The 12,808-nt window shown below is 48.2% G+C and overlaps 1 protein-coding gene across 2 annotated transcripts in view; it reads left to right on the top strand.

Annotated features, from left to right (window-relative positions):
- Positions 1–12,808, top strand: part of GPR137B (G protein-coupled receptor 137B) — a 65,729-nt gene that overhangs the window by 36,216 nt on the left and 16,705 nt on the right. For both annotated transcript variants that reach the window (XM_075555291.1, XM_075555290.1), the window contains exons 2-3: positions 2,980–3,029; positions 10,030–10,252. In XM_075555291.1, coding sequence (XP_075411406.1) covers positions 2,980–3,029; positions 10,030–10,252 — 273 coding nt within the window. The remainder of the gene's footprint in view (positions 1–2,979; positions 3,030–10,029; positions 10,253–12,808) is intronic.

The following is a 12,808-nucleotide window of genomic DNA, read 5'->3' as shown; positions in this document are numbered from 1 at the left end:
GCTTATGATTCTATAGCCTAAAACACAGTAGTTATTTTAAGAGTGCTGGAAACTCTGGGTAGTTGGTAGCTGGACACTCAAGTTCAACTTCATTGGGTACCAGGGAGACTCCTGTGAAATCGTACGGGCAGGCTGTCCATCTTCAGGGCAAGGAACAACATAGGCGAGTCCCTTGGAAGTAGTAGCCTTCCTTTGAGTATTGTGTGGACTGTATTCAAAGCAACAGAAAGTGCCGTGTCATAGCCTTTCTCCCTATATCGCCCTCTCGACTTCTTCCCCCCTGCCCCCATTTTCTTGGGAGTGCTTCAGATATTATAACCACTCATCGTTCAATTGGATCAAGCACGATTGCACAATTGTTGCCGCCGTCATTTTCAAAGCATCTTCTGTCTTCTTCCAGTCTTTGGTATCAGCTCCCCTTTACCCTGCCCTCCCTCAGCCTACTCTCCAAGAATCCTTGTTATTATTACATTAAATATGATTATTATTTCCCCACCCCATGCCCCATTCCATACACCATCCAGTGCATCCATTTACCTACCATTCTATCACTCGTTCCCCTCCAGTGGGGTTCTGTAGTCATCCTTGGTGTCATCCCCCCCCCCCCTCATTGTGTACCCTCAGGAAATCATCACCCTCATTGCAATTCCCGGGAGGTTTATCTATCTTGGATTTCATGCATCGAGCGATCCATTATACAAACGGACACATGCAGGTCTAACAAGATTAACGAGGTAAAACTAAGGTCATAATAGTAAGGGGGGGAATAACGAAAGAACAAGAGGACACTTCTGTGTTTCATCAGGGCTATAGTGCGCCCTGGACATACCACCCCTTCCGTGTGGCCCTTCTGTGCGGGACTGTCCAGTTATCTTACAGGTGATTTTTGGGTCTCCACTTTGTCCACACTCCTTCACATCAATTTGGTTGCTTGTTTTTGAACTTCTGATACCTGTTCTTTCATGGTCACACAGGCTGGTGTGCTTCTTCCATGTGGGCTTTTTTGCTTCCCTGCTAGATGGCTGCTTGTTTAACTTCAAGCCTTTTTTTTTTAATCGCTTCCTTAGGGGCTCGTACAACTCTTATCACAATCCATACATACGTCAATTGTGTCAAGCACATCTGTACATTCATTGCCCTCATCATTCTCAAAACATTTGCTCTCCACCTAAGCCCCTGGCATCAGCTCCTCATGTTTTCCCTTTTCTCCCCGCTCACCCTCCCTCATGAGCCCTTGATAATTTATAACTTATTATTTTGTCATATCTTGCCCTGTCTGACGTCTTCCTTCACCCACTTTTCTGTTGTCTGTCCCCCAGGGAGGAGGTCACATGTAGATCCTTGTAATTGGTTCCCCCTTTCCAACCCACCCTCCTTCTACCTTCCCAATATTGCCACTCACGCCACTGGTCCTGAAGGGATCATCTGCCCTGGGTTCCCTGTGTTTCCAGTTCCTATCTGTACAGTGGACATGCTCTGGTCTAGTCAGATTTATAAGGTAAAATTGGGATCATGATAGTGGGGAGGGGGTTAGGAAGCATTTAGGAACTCGAGGAAAGTTGTATGTTTCATCATTGCTACACTGCACCCTGATTGGCTCATTGCCTCCTTGAGACCCTTCTGTAAAGGGATGTCCTGTGGCCTACAAATGGGCTTTGGGTCCCCACTCTGCACTCCCCGCCTCATTCACAATAATATGATTTTTCTAATGATACCTGATCCCTTTGACACCTCGTGATTTGTACAGGATGGTGTGCTTCTTCCATGTGGGCTTTGTTGCTTCTAAGCTAGATGGCCATTTATTTACCTTCAAGTCTTTAAGACCTCGGACACTATATCTTTTGATAGCCTGGCACCATCAGCTTTCTTCATCATGTTTGCTTATGCACCCATTTGTCTTCAGTGATTGTATTGGGAAGGTGAGTATCATACAGTGTCACATTATTAGAACAAATCATTCTTGTACTGAGGTAAGATCAAAATAGAGGCCCAAAGTTTATCTGGTTCCTTGTTGTATGTACATAGATGTATCTATATCTATCCATCTAGCCCATCACCTATCTTTGTATATTTATATATTTACATATATATTTATATATAAATTTTTACTGTTTTGTTCTTGCCTCTATTTATTTTTTCTTTTCCCCTGCACCACTATCATGTTTACCGATTGTTTGCCTCTCGGATACATTTCATTTGATCAGTAAGGACCATCACTTTTAGACCCCTCGCTATTCCCCTGTCCCTGTTGTTATTGGCTCACACCCCGACCCCCAGTCTTCTCCTTTCCCATCTCTCACCCCCAGTCCCCCCACCTCCACACTTCGGTCCCATTGCTGTCCCCTTGGGATGATTTATCCTGCCTCTCGTATATACATGGAAACCAAAAGCAAAAGAAAAGAAAGAAAAAAAGAGCCCACGCTCACAGTTATATCCCATGTCTGACTATTATCCTGGCCCCGAGTATCTGCTAAATAACGAGCAGACCCTGGCAAAATACATCGTTCATTCCCTTTTTCTTTGGGGGAGCCATCTCCCAGGACCCACTTACCCGACAGCATGTACCTACCCTTTCGGTCTTCAGCAGTCACGTCCAACGGGCGCACCTTTTACAAGACCCGGTTGCTCTTCCTGCATTCAAGGCAGGAGCAATCTTGTGCTCCACCCCACCCCATTGCACCTTTAACTTCCAGTGCAGCGCCCTTGTCAATATCCCCAACCTGTTCAGACGAGCCGCTGCCAAGCACTGCACCCCCCTCCCCCCACCCAGTCAGCTGTCTGCTCTTGAGATGCCTCGGGGAATTAGGCTCCCATTGCTGGTCTCTTGCACTCCCCTCTTGGTTTGCCCCCAAGTGGGCTGGTCATGCAGCCGCTCTCCCGGAACTGTGGCTGTTTGGGAAAGCGCAGGGGAATTCTCAGTGATGGTTTGTGGTTACATTCTCCTGAAGCCAACCTGCCGTGTTTCTTTTATCGTTGCAGGTGATTTTCAAAGCAAAGTCAAAATATTCCCCAGAATTACTCAAATACCGGTGAGTACCCGGGGCATTTTTTTTGGGTGGGGGGGTAGAGGGTAGACGTTGTCACATGTTAGCCTTGATAGAATTCACCAGTCTTCTCCGCAGGGCCCGTGTGTGAACACCGGGGCCACAGCCATTGCCGGAAAGAGCTCCTTCGATCAGCACCTACTTGATCCCGTAGCATATTCGACGACAGTCTTATTTAGAAACATCCCTCCCAAGAGCCCTGTGTCTCCAATCGGCAGGAGGAGATGTAGGTCACCTAGACTCCTTTCTGGGGAAAAGGTGAACCAGAGAGTTCTTCACAGAAGGGTGGGTGGTACCAATGCTTTATATCCTCAGCTGCTCACTGAAGAAAGGTTACAGGTTTGAGTCCACCCAGAGGTACCCAGGAAGCAAGGCCTGGCGATTTGCTTCCCCAAACCACCCATCGAAAACCTAGTGGAGTTCAGTTTTATTCTGACAAATGTGGAATCACCGTGAGCTCAGTAGACTTGATGGCAGCTGGTTAATTCGTAGAATGGAGAAGAAAACAAAAAAACAAAATCTCACTGGCATTGAATTGACGCTGCCGGATAACAACCCTGAAGGGCCGGGGTGTGTTTTTGAGACTCGCTCTCCCATGGAGTGGTTTTGCTGACCTTACTCTCAGTGAGTGGGCTGGCATGTAACCGCTGTGCCACCAGGACCCCTGAAGGCAGAAGGGCTCCCTGAAGATGTTGATGTGGGACCACAGTGTTCTGTGGCCTCCTGACCCCCTCCATGCCTGCCGTGTGCTCGCGCAGCGGGGCAGACAGCCCGTCTGTTCTCTTCGTGTGCCCAGTCCCCTTTGTCTCCAGCTGCAGGCTGCTGCTAGGCCCTTTGTTTTCCAGAATGACGCAATCCATTGTACAGTCACAGCCTCAGTTACGGCATGAACTGCTGGTATTGTTTGCGGCCCACAAGCTGGCTCTCACTCACGGCAAGTACATGTGTAGAACAGAACAGAAACATGCCTGGCCCTGCACCATCTTCAAGTTGGTTGGTGTGTGTGAGTTCATTGCTTTCAACTTCTCTGTCAGTCCACCTCCTGGAGGATTTCCCTTGTGCCGCTAACCCTCTGCTTTACCAAACAGGATGTCCTTTGTGAAGGGTTGGTCCTTTGTGATGGACATGTCCAAATTAAGCCAGCTAAAGCCTGGCCGTCCTTGCTTCTAAGGAAGATTCTAGTTTCATTCCTTCAAAGGCTGGTGCGCTCATTTTACTGGTCTGCTGTATAGTTAATAACTTGCTATCTAGTTATTTATTGAAACTTCAACCAGTAAACACAAGATTTCCTAAAGTTGGTGGGGGAAATGGAATTAAATAATGAAAATTTCCCATAAGCCTTTGGAAGCCCCCTCATGTATTTTTGGCATTTAATACTGAAGCAAGAGTCTGTGTGCGCCCTTGAGAGGTGTGCACGTCTGCATAATGGCTACAGAACCCAGACTCTCTGGGAGCGAGGTCGAGCTACACGCAGAAACACGGGGTGACACGAACAGCCCCTGCCGGGGGCCTTGCTTCTTCCACAGAGTCTCTACGATGGCCACAGCTCGTGGCTGTACTCAAGCCAACCAAGAACTATTTTATTTTTCCACTTTGGTACCCTTTTGTCCCACGTTAGCTTGTTCTTTTGCAGAATCGGTGCCAATTTCATTGGGTTTTTGTCTTTCCCAGTATGTTGCGTTTCATCACTTCGACTTAAGGAGCCTGGTCACTGGACGCGATGGGATTGCTCAAGGGTGTTTTGACTTTTTAAATTCTCATGATTTCCCACTCCATTTCAAATATGCATTTTACGACAACACAGTGAGCTAGGCTTGTCTTGGCTCTTCTTTAAGCATTCGAAGATGCTGGAAGAGACATTTAAACAACTTCGTGTCATTCTTACTCCAGCTCCTGACAATAAACCAGTTACCATCAGGTCAGCTCGAGCGCCCGCTGACTCCGTGTGCGTCAGAGTAAATGATGTTCCACCGGATTTTCAGTGTGGGAGGTGTCCGCAGTCGATTACCAGGGCTTTCCCCGGGGCAGCTCCGAACTGCCCACCTTCCAGTCGGGAGCCAAGTGGGTTAATTGCTTGCTTTGAGGCACCTGTCACAATCCCCAAACCCAAACCAAACTCGTTGCCATCAAGTCAAGGCTGGCTCATGGTGACGCCATGTGGGTTTCCGAGACTATAACTGTTCACAGGGGCAGGAAGCCCAGTCTTTCTCCAGGAGAGCTGCTGGTGGATTTGAACTGCCAACCATGCGGGTCACAGCCCATTGCATAACCATGACACCACCAGGGCTCTACATTCAATAGGCTCCTCTTACAGTAGGACGTCATGAAGGCTGGCAGCGCCCTAATTGAGGTGTTTCCTGCCAGGATGTTGACCCTGGTGTGGTGGAGGTGGAGGAGGAGGTGGTGGTGATGGAGGTGGAGGTGGAGGTGTTGGTGGAGGTGGAGGTGTTGGTGGAGGTGGAGGTGTTGGTGGAGGTGGTGGTGGAGATGGTGGTGGTAGAGGTGGTGGTGGTGTTGGTGTTGGAGGAGGAGGTGGAGGTGGTGGTAGTGGAAGTGGAGTGTAGGAGGGTTGCCTGGAGACACGGTCTTACTCCTTACTCACTGACACACCAGCTTTTCCAGGGCCACCCTGACCCTCAGGTCTCACAGGAAAATGTACTTTATTCATCGACACTGGATCTCACTGGATTTTTGTTTCGTACCATGCCCAGATGGGTGACTTAAACTGACTCTGTCATTATGGCCATAGCTTTTATTCCTTGACCTGCCCCAATTGCTCCCCAAGGGGTCGTCTTTGTCTGGCTCCTGGACCCCAGATCCCTTTTTAAACCCACTGAGCTCAACTACTGCTGCTTTGCTCACTGAGCCCTGCACATAGTGATTGAGTTCGAGCCCTTGTTGCAGCCACTGTGTCCATCCATCTTGGCGAAGGTCCTCGTTTTGCTGCCCTCTGCTTTGCCAAGCATGATGCCCTCTTCACGGGACTGGCCTCTCCTCGTGATGTGTTCAGAGCACACGAGGCGAAGTCTCACCACCGTTGCTTGTAGAGAGCATTCTAGCTACACTTCTTTCAAGACGGATTTCTTTATTCTTTTGCCAGTCCATGGTACTTTCGATATTCGTCTCTGTTACCATAATTCAAATGCATGGCCTCTTCTTTGGGCTTCCTTATTCAACGTCCGACTTTCACTTGCAGAGGAGGTGATGGGAAATACCATGGCTTGGGTTCCAGTGGCTTGAGTTAGTCTGCAAGGTAACATTCTTGCTTCTCAATACTTTAAAGAGGTCTCGTGCAGCTGATTTAGCCAATGCACGTGTCCCTGCTCTCTTGACCACAGTTCCCCCGAGCCCTGATTAGGGAACCAAGCAAGATGAGATCCTTGGGAACCTTAGCCTCTTCCCCATTAATCATGATAGTGCCTCTTGGTCCAGTTGTGAGGATTTTTGTTTTCTTTATATTGTTATAACTCATACCGAAGTCTGTCATCCTTGACCTTCATCCACAAGGATTTCGAGTCTCTCAGCAAGCAAGGTTATGTCTTCTGCTGTTAATAAGGCTTCCTCCAATCCCGATACCACCTTTTCCTTCAAATAACCCAGCTTCTCTGATGCTGTGCTCAGCAGACAGATTGATGAGCCCGGTGGAAAGCATGCAACCCAGACGCACCCCTCTCCCGATTGTAAAGCATGCAGGACCCCCCTGGTTTTCTGACCACAGTTGCCTCTTGCTTCATGGACAGGTTCCACTTGAACACAGTGAAGTGTTCTGGAATTCCCATTCTTCTCCAGAAGCTAGCCAGGGAAAGCCCGTGGATCACGACAGAATATGGACTGATGTGGGTACTGACAGATGCACTCCCTGGGTTGGCATAACCACAGCAGCGCACTCAGACATATATCTGAACGATCGTGACGGCACAGGACCGGGCCACATTTCATTCTGTTACACCGAAGGTCCACTTGCGTTGGAACCAAAATCATGACGGCTAGCAACAAAAACAAGCATTAGTAAACAGTTGTCCTCAAACAACAACGCAATGGTTTTGTTATTCAACGCACACCTTAACTTGGATCAATTCCTCCCTTCTTCCCCTCCCCCCTTCTTCAACAAATATTTACTAAGTACAACGTGGTAGGTGGTGGTGAACACACAGACCCTCCCCCCACGGCACGTAGTGCTCAGGGGAAGCGACCATTGTGCGTGGATTGTCCTTCACGCGGTGATAACGTCCATGAAGTTGTAGGCCGCAGATGCCAGAGCAAACAGCTTGTTGCCAGGATTGCTTCAAAGGGAGAGGGCCCAGAAAGGCTTCCTGTGTGAGCTGGGCGAAGTCTGAGGAGGGAACAGGGCTTTGGAAATGGTGAGAGACCTTACCAAGGGCGCAGTCATTTTGTGGAATTCCCTTTGAGTTAGCTTGAGGGAGTGGGGCTTGTTACAGCACACTGACATCTGAGGGCGGGAGGAAGCACTTAGTCCTCCACCTGCTCTCCTCCCGGTCTACCGCATGCGCACCTGGGCTCCCTCAGCCAGGTTTCCCTGCCTCCCGTCTGTGATGGCTAGAGTCACTTCCATCTCCTTCGCAAACCCACTTCCACCTAATGGCTTCCTGCTTTCAGCTGTGCAGTAGTGCAAGCCGTCCACTCAGGTATTTGGAGTCAAGCCGTGTTGATCCTTGTGTGGGTGTTGACTGACTGTTGTCCTCTAGCAGTAATAATATGATACGGGAAATTCCAAAGGGATACAAGGCAGCTGATCGGAAAAAGTCTTTAATAGACCTGACATTGGTCACAGAGGATGCCAGTACTCTTGAGAAACTGTAGGTTAAGAATGGCCAATGAGAGGGGCCGATACCAAGAGCTCAAGTAGACAGAAAATGCTTTGAAAACACTCAGGGCAAAGTATGTACAAATGTGCTCTACACAATGGATGGATGGATGGATTGTAATAAGAGTTGTACGAGTCCCCAATACAATGATTTTTTAAAAAATTAAAAAGAATGGCCAATGAATCCTCACTGCCATCCAATTGACGCCAACTTGCCCCCGTGAGTTTTCAAGACTGTAACTGTTAATGGGAGTAGAAAACCCTGTCTGAAAGTGGTGCACAAGCAAATGTGGTGAAGAAAGCTATGGTGCCCGGCTATCAAGAGACATAGCATCTGGGGTCTTAAAGGCTTAAAGGTAAACAAGTGGCCATGTAGCTGAGAAGCAACAAAGCCCACGTGGAAGAAGCACACCAGCCTGTGTGCTCACCAGGTGTCAATAGGATCAGGCATGAGGCATCAAAGACCCAGAAAAAAAATCATATCATTGTGAATGAAGGGAGTGCAGAGTAGAGACCCAAATCCCATCTGTAGGCAACTGGACATCCCCTTACAAAAGGGTCACCGGGAGTTGACAAACTAGTCAGGGTACAGTATAGCACCCATAAAACATACAACTTTCCTCTAGTTCCTAAATGCTTCCTCATCTCCCACTATCATGATCCCAATTCTCCCTTACAAATCTGGCTAGACCAGAGCACATACACGGGTACAGATAAGACCTGGAAGCACAGGGAATCCAGGACAGATAAACCCCTCAGGACTGATATTGAGAGTAGCCATACCAGGAGGGTAAGGGTAAGGCAGAGGTAGATGGGGGGAACCCATCACAATGATCTACCTATTACCCCCTCCCAATGGGATGGACAAACAGAAAAGTGGGTGAAGGGAGACATCGGTCAGTGTAAGACATGAATTAAAAAATTTTTTTTTATAAATCATCAAGGGTTCATGGAGGGAGGGCAAACAATGAGAAGCTGATACCAAGGGCTCAAGTAGAAAGAAAATGTTTTGAGAATGATGAGGGCAACAAATGTCCAAATGTGCTTGACACATTGGATGCATGGATTGTGATAAGAGTTGTATGAGCCCCCAATAAAATGATTAAAAAAAAAAAAAGAAAAACAAAACCTCATCTTTCTCCCATGGAGTGGTTGATAGTTTTGAACTGCTGACTTTGTGGATCGCAGCCCAATGTATAACTACTACACCATCAGGGCCAGTAAGTAGCTTGCATACATATATTTCACCTCATACAAGTTGTAGCCCATCCTTCGCATCCTTTTCTGGGAGCAATGGTGTTCCCAGGGAAAATGAGTGCTAACTGGACCCCTCGGCCCTTTTCACTGGTGCCTTTGGGTGACTGTGTTAGGCTGGGTTGACTAGAGAACCAAATCCTGATACACTCATATATGTATAAGAAAGAACTTTTTATCAAAGAGTAATTATTAAGAAAACATCCCAGCCCAGACCAGGTCAAGTCTGTAAATCGGATATTAATGCCTAAGGCTGATACTAGTCCATTAATAACCTCTTCAGACTCACACAGCACTTTCAATGATGCAAAATGCAGGAAGATCACAGGTCGGTGGGTGCCAAGTCTCATCGATCCTGGGGAGGTGGAAGCACCTAAACTGTTCTCGCGGGTCTCAGCTTGGCTCCATGTGGCTTGTCAACAGGATGGTGAAGTGGAGGGAGAGTGGCCCACCTCCAGGGAGCCCTTTAACTCGGCCACCCACCAGTCCAGCTGTGACCTGATTGACAGGCTAAACTGCCCACATGTTCCTCTGGAAGCCATGTTGGCACCGAAAACCTATCCCAGTGGCTAACGGAAGGCGTGTTTAGTCTTATGCAGAAGGGGCCAAGGTTCAGAGAATGTACCCAGGTTGACATTGGAGCTCAGGTCTCTGCTCTTATCTGGCCACTGTGATGCACTGGGTGCTTCCACCGGCCTCGTTCATCCTCACGCCCACCTGCCGGCAATGAAGCCGATGGACCTCCAGGTAAGTACCTTGCTGAAGCCAAGAGTTGGTGATAGAAGCGCAGCATCGGTTGTCTCTGAAGTCTAGCTTCTTCACTGACAGTTGACATTCTTGTCCTTGCCTCCAGCAGTTCCCTGTGCATGAAGGGACGGTGCTGTACATGCCTCTCCTCTGTTCCAGATTGCCGCTCTACCTGGTGTCCCTCTTCATCAGCCTTGTATTCCTGCTGGTGAACCTGACCTGCGCCGTGTTGGTGAAGACAGGGACCTGGGAGAGGAAGATCATTGTCTCCGTGCGCGTGGCCATCAACGACACACTGTTCGTGCTGTGTGCCATCTCTCTGTCCCTCTGTCTCTATAAAATCTCCAAGATGTCCTTGGCCAACATTTACTTGGAGTCTAAGGTAGGGTGGAAATATGGTGATGCTCCCGTCATTAAAGTTTGCCCTCAGCTTGACTGGCTGGCTTGCCCAGTGGATCCATCTTTCACCCCCGAATGCCTGTCCATGTCACGGCTGCCAGCTCTCACAGGGACGGCGACAGCTGACTGACTGAGCTTTGGGTGCAAGAAGAGCTTCCATCTAGATTCCGTGATGAGCCGGGGGGGTTGCAGAATGACTGCGGAGAACTGGGTCTCTGCCTTTATACACCCCGGTTCAAACGGCTTTTTCAGGGCCCAGAGCAGTGGCTCTCCAGCTTCCTCATGCTGCGACCCTTTCACACAGTTCCTCATGTTGTGGTGACCCCCAACCATAAACTTAGCTTCATTGCTACTTCATCACTGTCATTTTGCTACTGCTAGGCATCGGGTGACCCCCTACCCCCCACCCCGGGTTGAGAACTGCTGGCCTAGAGGAAATGGTTGCACCAATCCCACCAAGCGCAAACACATACTAGTAATTTTACTGTTTCCAGATGCTTTGCCCCCGTGTTACATGTATAAACTTATTTAATCTTTATATAACCCTGTGGGTATAGGTGACATCATGACACCCATTTACTACTCGCTGCCACCACGGCAATGCTGACTCACAGCGACCCCCTGTGGGTTTCCGAGACTGTAACTACTTACAGGAGTGGAAAGCCCCGTCTTTCTCCCTTGGAGCTGCTGCTGGTTTTCAACCGCCGACCTTGCAGATCGCAGTCCAACACGTAACCACTTCACCACCTGGACCCCACGGACAGGGACACTGAGGTGTCCAGAGGCTAAGGAGTCCGCCTAGGTCACACTGCTTGCTAGTAGACAGCAAAGCTGGGATGGAGACCAGGCAGGGATGGAGACCAGGGATGGAGAGAGACCAGGCAGGCTGACTGATGCTCCCCACTAGACAGAAACCCCAGCTCTCCATTCTTTGACGAATTCCAAACCCAGACCAGGGCACCGTGGGAGTCTGGGGCAGTGGGAGGAATGTGGCAGTCAGGCAGTAGATGACCTGGCTTCTAATCGGCTGGGTGAGCCCACGTGACTTTGCCATGGTTTTCTCTTCTCACTTTGGCCAGTGGCGTACCCCTGACCTTGCCTTGCCCTGTTGCCCATCTGGCTGCAATTTTTCTTTAGTCTGAAGATAATGGGGGCAGTTCTCTCCCCCACGGTACTGTCTTTGTTAGGGATTCATGACATCAAAATGTCTACTTCATACATTAAAATAACAAACTGTCTTCAGATATCCTGGGGTCTGGCTGAGCTGTCTCAGAATTCTAACTCATAGCAACTCTGTTGAAGGTTTCTGAGACCGCAGATATTTCCAGATGCCAACAGCCTCATCTTTTTCCTGTGTAGCGACTGGTGGGTTTGAACCGCCCACTTTGAGGTTAGCCAGCTAACCCACAGCACTGCCAGGGCTCCATATGATTTTAATAGAAGGGGTAGACTTTTTTATAGGTTGTTAGAATATCACCGTATAAGGACCTCGTGGTGCAACGGTAGCGTGTCTGACTCCAGAATATCACCGTATATACTCAAACATAAGCCAACCCGAATATCAGCCGAGGTGCCTAATTTTACCACAAAAACTGCATTAAAAACGCACTAAAAAACTTGGCTTATACACAAGTATATACGGTACTCAGTATAGTATCGATTTAATTGTAGTTTGTTAAAGAACTATTTAGATTGCTTATATGGCAAACAAGACAGTCAGCTGCCATGAGTAAAATAATATGAAAGGGCTAGTTAATGATTTCCATATATAAAACTCAAACGTAATTTTTTGTGTTTGTTTTGTGTGGCCTCTCTGTTTCTACCTACTAGTCATTATCTGAATTTGAAAACTAATAGCTTCATAAATTGGGGCAAAAATTATAGATTTCCAAGTATATCCAAATAGACATATTTGGATATATATTGGATCCAAGTATATCCAAGTAGATATTTCCAAATATGTCCAAATCAATTGTCATTGAATAGGTTTGATTCAGGGCAACTCCGTGTGTGTAAGTGATTAACTCTGCTTCCAAAGTCTCCAGAGGGAGGCTTTGCTTTCAGAAGCAGATCATGAGGCCTTGCTTCCAAGGTGCTTCTGGTTGGGTTGGAACCTTTCATCTTTTGTTAGCAGCCGAGCACCTCAGTTGCATTCACGTTCCGGGTCTCCTAAGTCACATCAGTGCTCCTGGATCCCCAAACTAGAAGACGCTGAGGCATTGCTTGCTGCCCACACCTACAGCCAGCAGCACGGTGGTCTCTTCTAGCTGCAATCCCTCTGAGATCGTGTCCTCGCTGCCTTATAGCCAGTGGCTTGGGCATTTGGCTCGTTTCCTATGCTTCCAAGTTGAGGGTACGTCTCTGAGCCGAGGAGAGAACAGCTACAGGTTTAAAAAGAATAAGAATTTCAAAAGACACCTGTCTTGCTTGCTCTTAAAATAAAAACCTGGGTCAGACTGCTGTCTCCCCACCAGGTGCCCAGGTTTTGATGTGACTCTCTGAAGATAATGTGAATATTTAAGGGAGGGCTGGAGGATGA

The sequence above is a fragment of the Tenrec ecaudatus genome, chromosome 7 (assembly GCF_050624435.1).
Source record: "Tenrec ecaudatus isolate mTenEca1 chromosome 7, mTenEca1.hap1, whole genome shotgun sequence".
Classification (NCBI taxonomy): domain Eukaryota; kingdom Metazoa; phylum Chordata; class Mammalia; order Afrosoricida; family Tenrecidae; genus Tenrec; species Tenrec ecaudatus.
Note: the sequence above shows the minus strand (reverse complement) of the source record. Positions and strands in the feature narration are given on the sequence as shown.